Source organism: Macaca mulatta, chromosome 5 (genome assembly GCF_049350105.2).
Source record: "Macaca mulatta isolate MMU2019108-1 chromosome 5, T2T-MMU8v2.0, whole genome shotgun sequence".
Lineage (NCBI taxonomy): Eukaryota > Metazoa > Chordata > Mammalia > Primates > Cercopithecidae > Macaca > Macaca mulatta.
The window spans coordinates 178,526,773-178,546,977 of record NC_133410.1 but is presented as its reverse complement, the minus strand read 5'-3'; the positions used below and the strand labels follow the sequence as shown (position 1 = coordinate 178,546,977).

At 37.2% G+C, this 20,205-nt stretch overlaps 1 protein-coding gene across 9 annotated transcripts in view; it reads left to right on the top strand.

Annotated features, from left to right (window-relative positions):
• Positions 1–20,205, top strand: part of AADAT (aminoadipate aminotransferase) — a 45,010-nt gene that overhangs the window by 20,580 nt on the left and 4,225 nt on the right. For all 9 annotated transcript variants that reach the window (XM_078002446.1, XM_078002448.1, XM_078002447.1 and 6 more), the window contains 8 exons: positions 6,598–6,672; positions 10,911–11,120; positions 13,995–14,060; positions 15,403–15,485; positions 15,942–16,038; positions 17,258–17,319; positions 18,171–18,235; positions 19,831–19,937. In XM_078002446.1, coding sequence (XP_077858572.1) covers positions 6,598–6,672; positions 10,911–11,120; positions 13,995–14,060; positions 15,403–15,485; positions 15,942–16,038; positions 17,258–17,319; positions 18,171–18,235; positions 19,831–19,937 — 765 coding nt within the window. The remainder of the gene's footprint in view (positions 1–6,597; positions 6,673–10,910; positions 11,121–13,994; positions 14,061–15,402; positions 15,486–15,941; positions 16,039–17,257; positions 17,320–18,170; positions 18,236–19,830; positions 19,938–20,205) is intronic.

The window sequence follows — 20,205 nt, the reverse complement described above, 5'->3', positions numbered from 1 at the left end:
TAACTCAATTAGAAACTTTCCAGAGGAGGATACTGTTTGTCATAAGATGCCAAAAGTTCATAAGGAAAAGATAAACTGAACATGACAGGCCAATTGGGAAACAAAAGTTAAGTCTTCTATCTCAATTGATAATGGCCCTACTGTTTGTGGTGAGATGTGGGTTGATAAAATGATAGGAAAAAGGACTCAAACTGGGGATTGTGAAACATCACATGTTAAGAAGCAATTATTCTGTGACTTATGTATGATTTAGTCATAATAGACCCCTTTGATTTAGGCTGGAAAAATCTATTGCCTGGCTCTAGTGACTGTAGTAGAAATCATATTATCCACATAATTTCCAAAGATTTGTCAAACCTTCTATTACTTGACCTAGAAATATCCTTTAACACTGTTGATCTCCCCATCCATTTTATTTTTAAAAATTAATTTTTAATTTTTTCTGTTGCCATAATATATATATACACACACACACATATATATATAAAATTTGCTATCCTTACCATTTTTAAGTATACAGTTCAGTGGTAATAAGTACATTTATATTCTTTATTTTTTCTTTCACCCTATCTCCCCCATGTCCTTTCCATCCTTCAGTAACCACCAGTCTACTCTCTATCCTTATGAGATCCACTGTTTTAGCTCCCACAGATAAGGGAGAACATGCAATATTTGTGTTTCTGTACTTGGCTTATTTCCCTTAACATAATGACCTCCAGTTCTATCCACGTTGCTGCAAATGACAGGATTTTATTCCTTTTTTATGGTTGAATAATATTCCATTGTGTGTATACCACATTTTCCTTATCCATTCATCAGCTGATGGACACTTAGGTTGGTTCCATATTTTGGCTATTGTGAATAAGTGCCATAATAAAGATGGAGGTGCAGATACTGCTTTGATATGTTGATATTTTTGTTTTGGATATATACTCAGCAGTGGGATTGCAGGATTATATGGTAGTTCTATTTTCAGTTTTTTGAGGAACCTCTGTACTGTTCTCCATAGTGGCTGTACCAATTTACATTCCCATCAAAGTGTACAAGGGTTCCCCTTTCTCTACCCTCATCAGCATCTGTTATTACTTGTCTTTTTGAAGCTAGCCATTTTGACTGTGGTGAGGTAATATCTCATTGTGGTTTTGGTTTGCATTTCTGATTGCATTAGTAATATTGAACTTTTTAAATGCCTTTTGGGCATTTTTATGTCTTCTTTTAGAAATGTCTGTTAAGATCTTTTGCCCATTTTTTAATGGGATTATTTGGGGTTTTTGCTATCGAGTTGTTAATCCCTTGTCAGATGGGTGGTTTGCAAATATTTTCTCCTATCCTGTAGGTTGTTCTAGTTCCTTGAAGTGCATTATTAGGTTGTTAATTTGAAGTCTTTCTACTTTCTTGATACAGGCATTTATTGCTGTAAACTTTCCTCTTACAACTGCTTTTGCTGTATTTCACAAATTTTAGTATATTGCATTTCCATTTTCATTTTTCTTAGTAAAACTTTTAATTTCCTGCTTCATTTTTCATTGACCCATTCAGGAGCACGTTGTTTAATTTTCATGTCCTTGCATATTTTATAAAGTTCCTCTTGTTATTGATTTCTAGTTTTATTATTGTGGTCAGAAAAGATATTTGATAAGATTTGTTTTTTTTTTTTTATTTGTTCAAACTTGTTTTATAGCCTAAGGTATGGTCTGTTCTGCAGACTCTTCATTGTGCTGATGAAAAGAATGTATATGCTGCAGCAGTTGGTTGAATATTTTTGTAAATGTCTATTAGGTCTGTTAGATCTAGTGTGTAGTTTTACCTCACTGTTTCTTTATGTTGATTTTCTGTCTGGATAATCTGTTTATTACTGAGAGTGAAGTGTTAAAGTCTCCTACTATTATTGTATTACATTCTATCTCTCCCTTTATATTTATTAATACTTGCTTTGTATACTTGGGAGGTATGGTATTGGGTGCATATATATTTATAATTGTTATATTATCTTGCCGAATTGACCCCTTTATCATTATATAGTGACCTTCTTTGTTTCTTTTTATCTTATATTTGTAATCTATTTTACGTAAGTGTAGCTACATCTACTCTTTTTAGGTTTCCAATTCCATGGAATATGTTTTTCCACCTCCTCACTTTCAGAATGTGTGTCTTTATAGGTGAGGTAGGTTTCTTGTAGGCTGCATATGATTGGGTCTTGTTTCTTTATCCACTGAGCCACTCTATGCCTTTTAATTGGAGAATGGAGACCATTTACATTCAGTGTTATTATTGATATGTTAGGACTTACTACTGGCATTTTGTTGCTTGTGTTCTGGTTGTTTTGAGACTCCTCTCTTCATTTCTTCCTTTCTTACTGTCTTCCGTTGTGGTTAAGTGATTTTCTCTGGTACTATTATGTAATTTGTTGCTCTTTATTTTTAGTGAATCAATTATAAGTTTTTGTACTGTGGTTACCATGAGGCTTACAAAAAAAAAAAAAACTTATTGATATAAAAAGTTATTTTAAAGAGGTAACAACTTATCTTGGATCAACTTATCTTATGTTGGAGAAGCAAACAAATGCAAAAAAACACACACAAAAAAAATCCTCTATTCTTTAACTCCATTCCCCCCACATTTTGACTTTGAGATATCTCAATTTACGTATTACCTATCTTAACAGGTTGCTGTAGCTATTAATGTTTTTGATTGATTTGTCATTTGGGCTTCATATGAGAATTATGAGTGGATCACACACCATAATTACAATCATAGAATATTCTGGGTTTGTCCACGTACTTAATTTTACCAGTGGGATTTTTACCTTGAAAAGTTTTCTTTTGTACATTAGTACTTTTTTATTTCAGGTTGAAGAATTCCCTTTAGCATTTTTCATACGATCTGGTGGTGGTAAATTCTCTCAGCTTTAGTTTGTCTGAGAAAGACTTTATCTCTCCATCATATTTGAAGGATAATTTTGCTGGATACAGTATTCTTGGATGATCGCTTCTCAGCCTTCTGGCTAAGATCAAGTGTACAATATTCTTGGATGGGCCAGGAATGGTAGCTCACACCTGTAATCCCAGTGCTTTGGGAGGCTGAGATGGGAAAATTGCTTGAGGCCAGGAGTTCGAGACCAGCCTTGTTAACATAGCGAGGCCCCATCTCAATCAATCAATCAGTTAAAAAAAAAAACAATATTCTTAGACAGCAGCTTTTTTCTTTGGGCACGTTTAAAATGCCATGTCTCTTCTTCCTGGCCTGTGTGGTTTCCATTGAGACGTCTGTTGTGGGACAAATTAGAGCTCGTGTATGTATTATTTTCTTCTTTTGTCTTGTTGCTTTTCATATCTTCTGTTTGTTCTTAGCCTTTGAGAGTTTGATTCTTATATGCTTTGAGGTAGTTTTATTTGGATTAAATCTGTTTGATGTTCTCAGACCTTCTTTTGTGGCCTGGATATTTATCTGTCTCAAATTTTAGAAACTTTTTCTGTTATTATTTCTCTAAATAAGCTTTGTACTCCTTGCTTTTGCTCACCTTCCTCTTGCAGACCAATGATTCTTAGATTTAGTCTTTCGGGGTAATTTTCTGTATTTTGTAGGCATTCTTTGTTCTTTTTTCTTTTTTCCCTGACTGTATTTTCACATAGCCAATCTTCAAGCGTACTGATTCTTCCTTCTGCTGGGTCCATTTTGATTTTGAGAGCCTCTAATGAGTTCCTCAGTTCAACAATTCTGAGTTCAGTATTTCTCAGTTCCAAAATTTCTGGGGCGTTTTATTTTTATTATTTCAATCTCTTTGTTAAATGTCTCTGATAAATTTCTGAATTGCTGTTCTGAGTTATCTTGAAGATCACTGAGTTTTCTTTTCTTTTTTTTTTTTTTTTTTTTTTTTTTTGAGACGGAGTCTTGCTCTGTCGCCCAGGCTGGAGTGCAGTGGTGTGATGTCGGCTCACTGCAAGTGCCACCTGCCAGGTTTACGCCATTCTCCTGCCTCAGCCTCTTGGGTAGCTGGGACTACAGGTGCCCGCCACTACGCCCAGCTCATTTTTTGTATTTTTAGTAGAGACAGGGTTTCACCGTGTTAGCCAGGATGGTCTTGATCTCTTAACCTCGTGATCCACCCGCCTCGGCCTCCCAAAGTGCTGGGATTACAGGTGTGAGCCACCGCGCCCGGCCCTGAGTTTTCTTAAAACTGCTATTTTGAATTTTTGGTCAAAGAGCTTACAAATTGCCATCTTGTTAGGATCAGTCACTGGATTGTTGCTCTGTCATTTTGGGGAAGTCATGGTTTCCTGTTTGCTATTGTTTCTTGTAGGTATACATCTGTTTTTTGCATTAAAGGATTACTTATTTATTCTAGTTTTTTGTTTGTTTTGTCTGGCTTGCTTTGCTTTTTATCGGATATATTTGCTTAGTAAATCTCTATTGCTGGGTCACTGCTTCCTTGTTGGCATCTTTGTAGGTAGCACCTTAAGCCCAGGTTTAGTAAATAATTCGAGAATAGCCTGTCCCAAATCAGGGAGGTCTCAAAGGATTTATTCCATTGGCATGAGGTGGCTAGCAAAATAATTATGCCCAGGAACCTCTGGAGCATTCCTCCTGCAGTGTGGTGCTGCTGAACAATCACTCTGATTTGGCATGCCCTTTTTGCTGAGTTACAGTGCAGAGTTTCCAGGGCTTGGGATGGTAGTCCTGCCTTCCCATTTTGTCTCTGCCTTTCCTCAGGGATGTTTTTTCCTCCAGTCAATCATGATGCTTTCCAAGGGTTAAGGCAAGGACAGGACTCCTGCCAGGGAACCAAAGATGGTGGGGAAACTCTTGGCCACCTCAATCTCACTTTTTCTAGTGTAGAAGCCGTGAGTTGGGGGGAGATTTTCCATGTGCTTGGTGCCAGGCAGAATTGGGAGGAGGAGTATCATAGATGCAGAAGTATGTTTTTCTTACCATCTGCTCAGAGTTTTTTCACTTCTCTATAGTCCTAGGAACTGACTCATCCTCATATTTGAGTTCTGGGTTGTTTCTGGTGAAAATTTTAGCACTGTATATTTGTTAGTGGTTTTGTGGGAGGGAATGAAGCCAACTTGCTTCTACACCACCATTTTGGAACTGGAAGTCTCCCCCACCCTTTTGGAAACACTGTCCTCCTCCACCTCTCTCAGTAGCATGTTGTGTGGTTCTCCTCCCGCCCACTTGCCCTGCCTTCCTTGCAGTGTCCTCCTCTACCCAGCCATTATTGATTGGAGTTCCCTGTAGCTCCGTCCTTGAACATCTCTCCTTAGTCTATGTACTTTTCCTGGGTATCTCTATTAACATTCACATGATCAACCATATGCCAGTAACTTCCAAGCTCCTTCCAAATCCATTTGTCCATCTATCCATCTGACATCATCACAGGATGTTTCAAAGGCATCTCACACTAAAACAAATCATCCTCTCACTCAGATATGGATGGCTTTTTGGTTTTGTGTTTCAGTGAATAGCACCACCCCCACCATCTATCTAGTTCCATAACCAAATACCTAGGCATCATTCTTGACACCTCCACTTCCTCATTTCCCTATTGTCCATAATCATGTTCCGTTACTTTTCATTTCCTAATACCTCTCAGTTCTTCTCTACAATTCCACTGTCACCACTCTACTTTAAGATGACCCTTATCTGTTTCCAGGACCGTGGCAGTAACTTCCCAAACAATCCTAAAAACTTTCCAAACTTTCCACATGTATTCTCACCCTTCTTTTATTCTTTCATACTGCAGTCGGATTGATCTTTTCAAGATGAGTATCTGATCATGCAACTCTCCCTCCCCACTCTCTTCTTAAAATCCTTACTTCCCTCCCTTGGCTCAAATGCCTACATGGTTGGTCTCTGCCCACTTCTGTCTGATCTCACACCACTCTTTACCTTCTGCCTCAAGACACATAATTATTTTGGCTCTTCACATGTAACTATTGTCACCCCCTACACCAACTCATCACTTCTTCCAGGATGCCTTCCCTGAGTTTCCTCAATGCCTAGGTCTTCCTACAATGAGCTCTCATGTCATTGTGCATCTGTACTTAATATCACTTACCACTGTTTTTAATTGCACATTTATTGGGTAGTTATTTAATTGGTGTCTAGCTTTCCCAGTGGACCAGTAGCTCCATGAGAGTAAGAACCATGTCATTTTGCTCACTATTTTATCTCTGACACTTTACACAGGCCTGGCTTATAGTAAACATTTAATAGATTTTCAAAGAAGCAATGAAAGGAATAAATGAATGTTAGGAGCCAAACCTCTGTTCACCTTACTCAGGAACAGGAGTTGGCAAACTGTGGCTTGAGAGCCAAATCCAGCCCTTCATCAAATTTTGTAAATAAAGTTTTATTGGAATGCAGTCACACCCATTCATTTATATATTGTCTATGGCTGCTTTTTCACTATAGAGGCAGAGTAGTTGCAACAGAAATACTATGATCCACAAAATGTTTACTGTTTGGCCCTTTATAAACAATTTGCTAATTCTTACTCTAGAATCATGTGAGCTCAAACTAAAAAATGGGCTTCTGAGCATGGAAACAGTACTAACCTATGCTGACTAACAAGCTAACCTATGCTTCTTTTGTTAGGTGTTTGAAATGATCATTAACCCTGGAGATAATGTCCTCCTAGATGAACCTGCTTATTCAGGAACTCTTCAAAGTGTGAGTATACATTTTACAAAAGGCAACTCTGTTGTGGTAAATAAGAAGAAAACTTATAATAAAAGTTTTATAATAACTTTATAATAATAAAGTTAATATCTTATTAGCTTTAGAATAATCTATACACAGAAAAATGAAGTAGCATCTTTTATCCATAAGCAGGATAATCTTAAATGATATACACAAAATATGTTAAAGGTACCCTCTTCTTTATACATTTCTTTTTAAAAATCCAAGTGTATAGGCATTAAAATTAGGTTATACAAAATCGTGTCCAATTCTCTTAATATTTCACTTTAAATGTAATTTAAATTACAAAAATTTATTTTTTATTACTATCTTATTACCATATGCATAAGTACAACCATGTTATATGTCAGTTTAGTATACTAATATAGTATAATTAGGACTTTCCACTCCAAAGTTAGATCCGTGGAACTGTGATATACAGAATGAGGAAGCGGATGATCTGACTCTGCTCTGCACTGGTCAGAGCACATTGCTGAGAATTAGGTTTGTTTGGGGCAGTCTACTTTAAGAAAGAAATGTCCACAACTGGAGCATATTCAGAGAAAGATAGTCAGAGTAAATAGGGAATTGGAAACCATACCATATGATGAATGTTGTAGGAACTGGAGCTATTTTCCCCAGAAAGAAAAGACTCAAGAGAGGCATGAAAACTGTCCTCAAATACATAGAAGTTAGTCATGTAACAAAAGAATTAGATTTATTTGTACATGACCTTAGGTTAATAAAACTGGAACCACAGGGAAACAATTTCAGCTCTATATAAGAACTTGCTAACCACTGGCCTTACCGGACTTCATAAGAGGTTACAACATTGCCCATCACTGTAGGTGCTCAGTTACTTTTGACTGCCACCTAACACAAATACGGCAAATGTAATTCTAGCTTAGAGTAGGGGAATTGAATGAGATGACCTTTATGCTCTGTTGATTCCAACTACATGGATTATCTTATTTTTTAAAAATTTTATATTATTTTTATGAAAATCAACATATAAAGCAATATATAAAACAATTCCATTTGTAATAGCATCCAAAAGAATAAAATACCTAGGAATAAATCTAACAAAGGAGGTGGAAGACTTTTACATTAAAAACTGAAAAATTTTGCTGAAAGAAATTAAGCAAAACTCAAATAAATGGAAAGACTTCCACTGTTCGTAGAATGTAAGACTTACTATTGTTAAGGTATTAATACTACCCTAAGCAATTTACAGATTCAATACAATCCCTATCGATATGCCAACAGCCTTTTTTGCAGAAATAGAAAAGCCAATCCTTAAATTGATGTGAGTTTAAAGGACCTAAATAGCCAAAATAATCTTGAAAAAGAACAAATTTGGAAGACTCTCACTTCCCAATTTCAAAACTGCAAAGCTACAGTAATCAAACAATGTGGTACTGGCATAAAGACAATCATATAGACCAATAGAATAGAACTGAGCATCCAGAAATAAACCCACAAATCCAGTTGATTTCAGTAAGGGTACCAAGATCATTCAGTGGGGGAAAGGGTAGTCTCTTCAACTGTGGTGCTGGGACAACTGGATTTCCACATGCATATGAAAGAACTTGGACCCTTACCTCACACCATATGAAAATTTAACTCAAAATGGATCAAAGACATAAATATAAGCACAAAAGCTACAAACACTTAGGAGAAAACATAAGGGCAAATTTTTATGACCTTAGATTTGGTGGATTTTTTAGATATGACCAAAAATATGAACAACAACAACCACAAAAATAGATAAATTGGACTTGAAGATTTAAACGTGGTTGTGTATCAAAGGACATTATGAAAGAAGCGAAAAAAGAGTCTATACAATGGGAGAAAATATTTATAATAATATATCTGATAAAGCTTTAATATCCAGAACATATAAAGAACTCCTACAACTCAACAACAGAAAGATAAACAACCCAATTTAAAAATGGACAAAGGACTTAAATAGACATTAGTCTGAAGAACATGTGCAAAAGACCAATAAGCACATAAAAAGATGCTCAGCATCATTAGTGATTAGAGAAATGCAAAGCAGCATAAATCAACATATGAAAGCTGCAAGTTCCATGATCATGTAGTGGTTAGTACTCTACAATGTGTGACAGCTGTACCTGCAGTCTGATTATTTGGCAAGACTCAGGCTTGGGGAAAAAAAATTTTTAAGTAGAGAAATGCAAATCAAAAGTACTGTGAGATACTACCTCACACATACCAGGATATTATTTTTTAAAAAAATAGTGAATATGTGAAGACACTGGGTTCATTCATTGCTGGTGGAAATGTAAAATGGTATGGCCACCATGGGAAAGTTTGTCAGTTCCTCAGAAAATTAAAATAGAATTACCGTGTGACCCACAATTCCACTCATGGGTATATACCCAGAAAGAATTGAAAACTGGGACTGAAACAGATACTTGTATACAAATGTTCATTGCAATATTATTTACAATAGCCAAAAGGTAGAAGCAACTCAAGTGTCCATCAGTGGATGAATGGATAAATAAAATGTGTTATATACATACAATGGAGTATTATTCAGCCATAAGAAGGAACACAGATCTGTTACATATTACAATATGGATGAACTTTGAAAGCATTTTAACTTTAAGAAGCCAGACAAAAGGACAAATATTGTATTATTCCAATTATATGAAACATCTAGAATAGACAAATTAATAGAGATAGAAAGTAGATGGGTGGTTACCAGTGGCTGGGAAGAGTAGAGAATGGAGAGTTATTGATTAATAGGTACAGAGTCTCTATTTGGGGTGAGGAAACAGTTTTGGAAATAGAGGTGATGGATGCACACATTGTGAATGTAATTAATGCCACTGAATTGTACTCCTAAAAATAGTTAAAATGAACTAGACGAGGTGGCTCACGCCTGTAATCCCAGCACTTTGGGAAGCCGAGGCTGAAGGATTACTTGAGGTCAGGAGTTCGAGACCATACTGGGCAACATAGCAAAGCACGTGTCTACAAAGTTTTTTTGTTTGTTTAATTAGCCAGGCAGAAGGCAGAGGTGGAAGGATCACTTGAACCCAGGAGCATGGTGTTACAGGGAGCCATAATTGCACCACTGCACTTCAGCCCGGGCAACAAAGTGAGACCTAGTCACTTAAAAAAAAATTTGTCGCTTAAAAAAAAAAAAAAAAAGGCTTAAAATGGCAACAATTTTACCACAATAAAAAACCTAAAATAAAATAATTACTTTTTCTTAATGATTGGATACTCATAATTTACTTTCCTAAACTCCTGAGATTTAAGATTACATAATGCCTGTGAATGTAAAACCAGTGTCTACATACAAAGCGTGCATCTACACACACACAAATGTTTTCACATACCCAAACAGAAAAACAGAAGCTGTATGCCAAGCTTTGAGGAAATATGCTAATAAGCAGTATGCGTTTATTGTATGGCGCAGTGTTGATTTGCTTTATTCATGGTAGATGTGCTTTATAAGATTAAGGCCTTTTAAATTTGTCATAAGGAGGATCTGAATTGTTCTTTTTTATGCATAATTCTACATTTGACTGCTAAAAGAGTATTTGCTTTTCATTTGCAATTTTTTTAGAACCTCATTCAATTATTATTTCTTAAGTTCCTTTTTTAAATTTTAATGCTCAACCATGAATGAGATTCCACAAATTTGTATAAAGCTAAGTCTATAAGCAATGCCAGTACATGCCAGTACAGCCTTAGCAATTGGTAAAATATGGAAATTCTACTATACTGCTTGGTGATCTGCTCATCCCATTCATTGTCCCACCACCACCTGTAATCCCAGAACTTTGGGAGGCCGAGGAGGGTGGATCACGAGTTCAGGAGATCCAGACCATCCTGGCTAACATGGTGAAACTCCGACTTTACTAAAAATACAAAAAATTACCTGGGTGTGGTGGCATGCACCTCTAGTCCCAGCTACTCAGGAGGCTGAAGCAGGAGAATCTCTTGAACCAGGGAGTCGGAGGTTGCAGTGAGCCAAGATCGCACCATTGCATTCTAGCCTGGGCGATAGAGCAAGACTCCATCTCAGAAAAAAAAAAAAGTGTATAACCTCAACCCTCAGGAGCTCAGAGCTGCGTGCAGGTTTATATATTTTTAAGGGTATGAATGAGCAAGTTCTTGGTTAGAAGGAAAAAAAAAATAGCACTTACATTTTGTAATCACGACTGACTCAGGCTTTCTTTTGTGCTCAACAGCTGCACCCACTGGGCTGCAACATTATTAATGTTGCCAGTGATGAACATGGGATTGTTCCAGATTCCCTAAGAGACATACTTTCCAGATGGAAACCAGAAGATTCAAAGAATCCCCAGAAAAACACCCCCAAATTTCTTTATACTGTTCCAAGTGGCAACAACCCTACTGGAAACTCATTAACAAGTGAACGCAAAAAGGAAATCTATGAGGTACTGTAGAATGGGTTAAAGCAGTTATGTTCCTGTTTCTTTGTGACTTTTTAGAAGAGCACTATGCAAGCTCCCTTTCTCATTAGCCTTTTGCTTTCAAGGAATATAATTTTTAATAAAAGGAAATCATATATGCTCAGGGTCCTAATAAATTTAGACACAATAAATTTCTGCATCTTTCCTTAGTTATTAGATTTTTCTTTCCCCATAATTGATGTTTTAATACAAAAGAAATAGCATCCTTGGCCTGATGTTAAATTTTATGAGATTATTTAATATTTTACCCCAAGTTTGATTTCTGTTTTTTCTGTGTTGTTAACTTGCCTGTTCTGCTTCCTACTCCTTGTCATCTTAGGTTACCAAGAATTCTTTAAAAATAAGAGGCATGCTCCCCTTTTATGAAACCTCTCTGAGATACCAATGATGCCTAGCTTTTCACTATAAACATTTTTTTAAGTATCAAACATATGTTAAGCTCCACAGAAATCTTTGAAAAATAAGAGAAATTTTGCCTTTTAGAAAGTCTCTTTTATGTATCTGACTGTGCCCCCAACCTTTTACTACAAATAGCTTTTTAAAATAAATACCAAACCCTTTTTAAACTCTATAGAATTTAGTCACATCCAGTGGAATCATAGGAAAGATTTCAGCCAGTTCCTTTTACTTAGAAAATTTTAGGTTCAGGCCGGGTGCAGTGGCTCATGCCTGTAATCCCAGCACTTTGGGAGGCCCAGGCGGGTGGATCACAAGGTCAGGAGATGGAGACCATACTGGCTAATACAGTGAAACCCCATCTCTACTAAAAATACAAAAAATTAGCCCGGCGTGGTGGCAGGCACCTGTGGTCCCAGCTACTTGGGAGGCTGAGGCAGGAGAATGGCATCAACCCGGGAGGTGGAGCTTGCAGTGGGCTGAGATCGTGCCACTGCACTCCAGCCTGGGTGACACAGCAAGACTCCGTCTCAAAAAAAAAAAAAGAAAAAGAAAATTTAGGTACAAAATATTGTCTCAGATTGGGTGCAGTGACTTACACCTGTAATCCCAGCACTTTGGAAGGCTGAGGTGGGAGGATCGCTTCAGCCCAGGAGTTTGAGACCAACCTGGACAACACAGCAAGACTCCAACTCTAAATATATATATACACACACACACACATATATACATCTAATACATGTATATAATACATGTAAGTATATCTATATACACTTATATACATACACACATATATTTACACATATATACACACACATATACATACGCATATATACACATGTATATATACACATATATATACACACACATATATATGTACACACACCACATACACCGTCATGTTCTTATGTTTGTACTTCCCGGGCTCTGTCCTGAGTTCTCTTCTTTGTTTACATACCCCCCAGGCAGCCTTGTCCAGTTTTGTGTCTGTCTATTCCATTACATACACAATGACTGCCACATTGCCTGGCCCCTACCTCTTCCCTGAGCCCCAGGCTTCTGTATCCAACTTTCTACTGATATCTCCACAGAGATATCTAATAATCGTTTCACACTTAACATGCCCAAAATAGAACTCCTGATTTTCCACTGCCCTACCCCAAACCTCTGATCTCCAGCCTCTCACATTCTCCATCTCCATAAAGAGTGCAACTATGAATGGTTACCCTTTATTCCTGTCTTTCCCTCCTTTGCCCCACATTCCCCACATCTAGTTCCTCCTGTGGACTGTACCACTGAGCTTATCCAAGTCCATCCATTTTTCTCTGTTGTCATCACTGTCCCCATCTTCTGAGCCCCTGCCTGCCCTCACTGGACTCCTCCAGTGCCTTCACTGCACCAGCTGCATTTCACCCTGCGCTCTTAACCAGTCACACTCTTCCCACAGCAGCCAGCCACATCCATCCCTGCAGAAATGTCAGTATAAAGCCGGGCTCCAGGCTCCAGTGGTTTCTCCTTGCAGTTAAAATAAAGCCCAAATTCTTTTATCTGCCCTGCAGAGCTAGGTAACATGGTCAGTCTATTCTCAAGCTTTCTCTCTTATCATTCTTCTTGCTGCACTTGGGGCAGCCGCACTGTCCTTTTTAGCCCTTAAACATGTCAAGCATTTTGCGTATCCTGCCGCCTTTGCCCTCATTCATCCCTCAGTCTAGATTCTTCTTCTTCTGATATTTGCACAGCTGACTCCTTCCTGTCATTTTAAGCTCTGATGTTACCTGGTCCGGAAGGCCTTCTCAGTGATTGAACCTGAAATAGCTACCCTGTCGCTCTCTTCCCTCACCTGTTGTAATGCGCTGCCCAGCACTTTAAAGCCACCCATCTAGCTGGGCACAGTGGCTCACTCCTGTAATCCCAGCACTTTGGGAGGCTGAGGCAGGTGGATCATTTGAGGTCAGGAGTTCGAGACTAGCCTGGCCAACATGGTGAAACCCCATCTCTAGCAAAAAATATAAAAATTAGCTGGGTGTGGTGGTGCATGCCTGTAATCCCAGCTACTCGGGAGGCTGAGGCAGGAGAATCGCTTGAGCCCAGGAGGCGGAGGTTGCAGTGAGCCAAGATCGTGCCACTGTACTCCAGCCTGGGCGACAGAGCAAGACTCCATCTCAAAAAAGAAAGTAAATAAAACCACTCATCTAATGTTTATTCTGCTCATGATCCACAGGCTTATGTATATGCTGTCTTTTCCCCTGGAATCTAACTTCCATGAGAATAAGAGCCTTTAATGCCTTGTTCATCTTTTTATCCTCATTGTCTAAGACAATAGACACACAGTAGTTTTTTGAATGAGTACAAAGAATTACAATTCCAAGTGAATTTAATTTTAAATAACTTTTAAGAAATAGATTGCTTTAAGAAATAAACAATTACCTCAACCTTTTTTAGCTTGCAAGAAAATATGATTTCCTCATAATAGAAGATGATCCTTACTATTTTCTCCAGTTTAACAAGGTAAGTGATGATATGAACTTATTTCACTATTAGAAGATAAGTTGTTGTAAGTTACTGCACTGTGTTGGATATTAGGCTGACTACGGAGTCAGAACTAATCCACTTTTACATGGAAAGTAAATCAATTATGATTAATTTGCTACTACTTTACTTTTCAGTCTCCCAGTTTTATTATGGAATTAGTACCTTTCTTTTTTGTTATTACTGCTCTTTCCAGAAATTACTTTCCTTCAAAACAGTAGCTGGCTTTCTGTACCAGGCACTGGGGCAAACAGTAGATCAGGGCTGATGGATGCCTTGAACTCCACATCCAAGTTCACAGCTCCTCAAACATCACCCAGGGATGTGAACTGAGTTTCATCTTTGGCTGTCGACTTCTGTGTCTTGGTGGTGGCCGATTAGAATGATGTATGAGAAGGGTTAGGAAGCCATGCTCAAGCTGAAGGAGAAAGACGGCTGTGCTCCGTTAGCAGTGTCTCCCATGGACACAAGAGGAGGCATCACAGGCAGCACACCACACATTTGCCACCCTGTCATTTCTGTCGTGGATCTTACTTCAGAGTAATGGGCATTTAGATTGATTCTCACACGTGTGCAACCTTTCATGATGATTTTTTCTGATAGATGATAATAATAGTAAGACCAAAGCCTGATTCTTCAAAAGCCAACACTTTCTTTGCTCTCAGGGCCGCAGAGAACATACACTTGGATTCAGCTTGCCCCTTAAATATAGTGGGAAAAGATAAGAGCTCTTTATTTCTCTACAGGGTTTCCTAAAACATCACTTTTGCCTCCTGCCTCCCACCATCAGCATGCCAGCAAATTTCCTTTCTCATTTGTAGCTACTTTTAAAGTAAATGTTGAAGTCAGTCTTTCATATTGACTAATTTCTCATCTTCATTCGCATCATTTTTCCTTCTGCCGATCGTAAGGATCAGCTCTCTCTCTGAATACCCTTGAGTGCTGCTGGCCATCTTCATTATAGTCTTGTTCAAACTAGTGTTCCTTGAGTCCCTCCTGTAAGTCTGTTAATCCTGGATTTCAACCTCTGGGGCAAAGAGGGCCTGTTTGAAGTTTCCCTAAGTTCATAATAATGGCGTCTGAAGCAAATAATAAGCCCTTGTGTGTGTTTTTGGCAGAAAAGCCATGAAGACAAGCAGATGCTAATAAAAGAACATGCATCTTTGTTTGTTATTCCATGTTAAAGGGTTGAAATAAAGGTAAGAGAATATTTGTACTGTTGTTATCCAAATCCATCTCCTGTCTACTCTCTATTCAGAATAATCATACAGTGACTAACAGAGCTTTCAGATCAACAGTATTTTTTATTTTTCATTTTAAGTTCAGGGTACCAACATTTCTTTCCATGGATGTTGATGGACGTGTCATCAGAGCTGACTCTTTTTCAAAAATCATTTCCTCTGGGTAAGGCCCTGTGTCTCTAACTTGATGCGAGATCTAATAGAGCCAGAGACAGTACCTCAGTATCTTTTAGTCTAGACAAATTTTTTCATTTAAAATGCTTGTAGTCTGCTTGTCTTAAAATATTAGTTTCATTATTAATATTAACATAGGCCTTTTTTTTGCTTTATTCACCTCCAATAATCAAAGATTCTTGACTGTTTATCTAACATTGTAGTGAGACCAGTCAGGTTTTTGATATCAGGTATGAAAGGGCACATTTGGAAATACATGGTCAATCTTGTTTTAAATATACACTTAAATTTATTTTTGAAGTAAGAAGTAGTTTTATTAGAATGTTTTAATTATCTAGATCCTTTTGTCCCCAGGTCACAATTGTCTGTCTGATGAAATCAGGAAAGTGATATGTAATAATTGTTAATATGGAATTGGTATCGTGCCTTTTCTCTTTTGACATAGGTTGAGAATAGGATTTTTAACTGGTCCGAAACCCTTAATAGAGAGAGTTATTTTACACATACAAGTTTCAACATTGCACCCCAGCACTTTCAACCAGGTAAGGACAATTTAGGAAATAGATTTTTTTTTTGTAATTAGATCAGAATTTTTTAAAAAAATAGATGGTAGAGAACAGAAACTCCAAACCTGTTTAGTGACTCATAGTTTGCCTTCTTTGCAGACATGCTAATCTTTCCTAAATAAATTGGTTGGAATGCGTTTTAATTAAAATAAAGTAAAATTAATTTAAGAGAATATGTAAATTTCCTTACAAACTTTGAGAAATTATTGGATCCCTCTGTAACACAACCTTGCAAGAATGAATAGAACAGAAAAGTTTGCGTAGAATAGGACACTTGTTTGATGTATGTTCCATAAAGTGCAGATGGCCCCATGTTTTGCCAAGTTGGGGACTTTTTTCATATTTTTTGTATCTGTTATCAACAGAAGTTCACATATTTTTGCATCTGTTATCAACAGAAGTTCACTATCAATTTATAACATTTTAAACTTTTTTTTTTTTTTTTTTGAGACAGAGTCTTGCTCTGTCACCCAGGCTGGAGTACAGTGGCATGACCTTGGCTCACTGCAACCTCTGCCTCCCAGGTTCAAGCGATTCTCCTGCCTCAGCCCCCCAAGTAGCTGGGATTACAGGCACACATCACTATGCCCAGCTCATTTTTGTATTTTTGGTAGAGACAGAGTTTCACCATGTTGGCCAGGCTGGTCTCTAACTCCTGGTCTCTGGTGATCCCCCCGGCTGGGCCTCCCAAAGTGCTGGAGTTACAGGTGTGAGCCACTGCGCCCAACCTATAATTTCTATTTTAAATAGAAAATCTCCAAATATGTCATGTAACTTTACATATCTACTGTACATTTTTATATTTAGAGAAGCGGTATAGTATGGCAATTAACAGCACGGGTCAGGAGCTGGATAGCCTGACTGAATTCAGGCTGGGGGACTCAGAAAAGTTAACTTAACCCTTGTGCCTCATTAGTAAAACAGAAATTTATGGAGATTACATTTGGTAAAATATATTAGTATCTTACAATAGTGCCTGCTACATAACAAGTACTGTATCAATATTTGTTATTTTTACTAGTATTGTCATTGTTATTAATTGACATTTGTTTTAAATCACTGACCATATAAGCTAGGCTCAGCTTGTTATATCTTATTATGGTTTACATGTAATCAAAAGTGGTTTGCTTTTATATATGCAAAAATTATATTTTCAGGGGATGAAACATGGTATTTTTGATTTTATCTCTTTTAGCTCATGATATCACAGCTTCTACATGATTGGGGAGAAGAGGGTTTCATGGCTCATGTAGACAGGTATTGTATCATTTCTTTAAATATTTATGAACAAAATAGGAGCCCAGTGAACATAATACAGATCACCTACAGTATTGATTTATTCTTCCTTCCTAAGTATCCTGGGAAAGGAGAGACAATAGGAATGGTCTACTATAAGTCAAAAGTCTATTCATTTTATTAGCTCTTCACCTAGCAAGTCTTCTCAGCATCCAAGGTGTGGTTTGAAAGCAGTGTCCACCCACTCCTAAGGTAGTCCAAAATTCCCACCAGGGTTAGGATTTACTTACTTAAATGATTTAATGGGTAAATTATTCATACACAGAAATATTTTATTTAATAATGATTAATTGTGAAGGATACATGACATGGGATTTGGCTCAAGTAAAGATGAGTGTGAACATAATTTACCTAAATAGTCTGTATATTGGTACAAGTTATGGATTACTTTAGCTGTGTAAATGTGGTACCTCCTAGGACATTTAGAAATAAGGAGGAATTGGGTATTCGCATTCCCAGACCAGTGATTCATTATTTCAATAGTATTGTCTTTTATCCTGAGTGATGAGAACCAGTATTTAGACAACTAAACACAAAGATTGATCCTGCTACTTCTAGGTTCCATATTTTACATAGAAATGGACTTCTCTTTTTGAATTTTTATTTTGTAATTATTCTACAATGAAGGAAAAAACACAGCGGTTAAAAGTTTATCACCAGACAAGTGAAACAAATATGCTCCATTCTTCCATCAAGCATTCAACATTTTAATCAAGATAGAAAACAAATTCTTATAGCCTGGACTCTGGAGCCTTTTTCGCTTCTGCAATCAATGTACTGAGCACATCTATTTCATTGTTTTCTTCTTCTAGGGTTACTGATTTCTATAGTAACCAGAAGGATGCAATATTGGCAGCTGCAGACAAGTGGTTAACTGGTGAGTGGAACATATATCCGTCCTCATGATAAACAGTATAAGAGTAGGGGCTAAACACTGCATATTACTAACAATCCTGGTGGAAAAGAAACAGTCCAGGAGTATTCTTGCTAAGGAAACATTACACCATAAATCATCTTAGAAGCAACATTTGATAAACCCGGGCACAGGCCTTCCTATCTACTTTACCTGTCTGCTGCAAAGAATTTGTGATTTAAAAAAAAAAAAAAAAAAAGATCTAAAAATCAACCTCTAACTTACTTAAAGCTTAATATTACCTATTTTCAAAAATGTTAGTTATTTCGGAATTTTACCCCAAAGGGTAAAATTGTCAAACCGTGTTTCTTCTCTAACTAAACTGTACAAAGGCAGATGTCTCCTTGACACATAATTTGCCTTCTAATCATTAACCTCATTTTTCTCTGTAGTATTATCTATTGCTAACTTGATTACATGATGTTTTAGATTCATTTTTCTATTATGAAGGTCAAATTAATCGCATGGCTTTAATTGTATTGCTAAAATGCCTTTGATATAAATAATAGTAAACCAAAAATAGCAATTCCTTATTTCTGTCCTATCTTATTTTCTATAAAGTCTTGGTAAAAACAGAATTAGTGGCCGGGTGTGGTGGCTTACGCCTGTAATCCCAGCACTTTGGGAGGCCAAGGCGGGTGAATCACCTGAGGTCAGGAGTTCGAGACCAGCCTGGCCAACATGGCGAAACCCTGTCTCTGCTAAAAATATACAAATTAGCTGGGCATGATGGCGGTCACCTGTAATCTCAGCCACTCAGGAGGCTGAGGCAGGAGAATCGCTTGAACCTGGGAGGCAGAGGTGGCAGTGAGCCAAGATCATGCCATTGCGCTCCAGCCTGGGTGAAGCAAAACTCCATCCAAAAAAAAAAAAAAAACAGAATTAGTATCTTTTTGACACGAGCACTATTTTACCACTTTGCATAATAGTACTGAAGAAAAACTTTTGATCAACAGCAAGTTCTTTTTTAAAAAAAATAGTAATGTAAATCAAAAATCATTAGGCTTTGTTTTTGATTTCTGTATCCTAATACTCAATGAAACATAAAGCCCACAACTGCTTCTGGAATTCTTGAATTTTAAGTATTTCTTTTCATAATTAATTACATTCTGATAAAAACGCTAATCCACTGGACATCTAAACTGTTACAAGAATAATAGAATTTGTTGTAATGCTGGAAGAATCCACAAATAATGGAAGAATCCTCTTCTAAATTGAAATAGCCATGTTTGTCTAAGTATGGTTCTAAGTGAAGGAGAGGTGAGTGGGATTTCTTGCACTACCCTGACTGACTGCGTTGTAAATATGCACACGTGAGCTATCACTTGCCCACCTTACCTCTCCCTTCCTCCCTCACCCGTAGTAACTCGTTGAAATAAAATCCAGAACATCAATTTTCAAGGCTCACAAAATGTTATTTTTTAAAATGCTATAATTGAAGGAACTTTTTTAGGAATACTAGTTTCTACTTACTACATTTATGCCATTTAACAACACACTTTGATATCATCCAAGATGCTTTACTTTAGAAGACATTTATTCTCTTCTTTTGTTTGTAGGTTTGGCAGAATGGCATGTTCCTGCTGCTGGAATGTTTTTATGGATTAAAGTTAAAGGCATTAATGATGTAAAAGAACTGATTGAAGAAAAAGCCGTTAAGATGGGGGTAAAACTGGGAGGCGAAGGGCTGGGAAACCTAAAGAAAAGTTACACTTTTTCTTTAATATTTTACTTGAATAGAAATAGAAAGAGATGCTTCTTGTTGCCCACCAGCCAACTCATAATGTTCTAATGTTAGATATTTTATTGCATTATCAAAATCGTAAGAGGTTTTTGGGTTACATAATTATCCAGCTGGTCTAAATTAGTGGAAATACAGTTGTTCATCTCAGCTACTGATTAGCATAGTAGCTGAGTGTGGTCTCTGGAGTCGC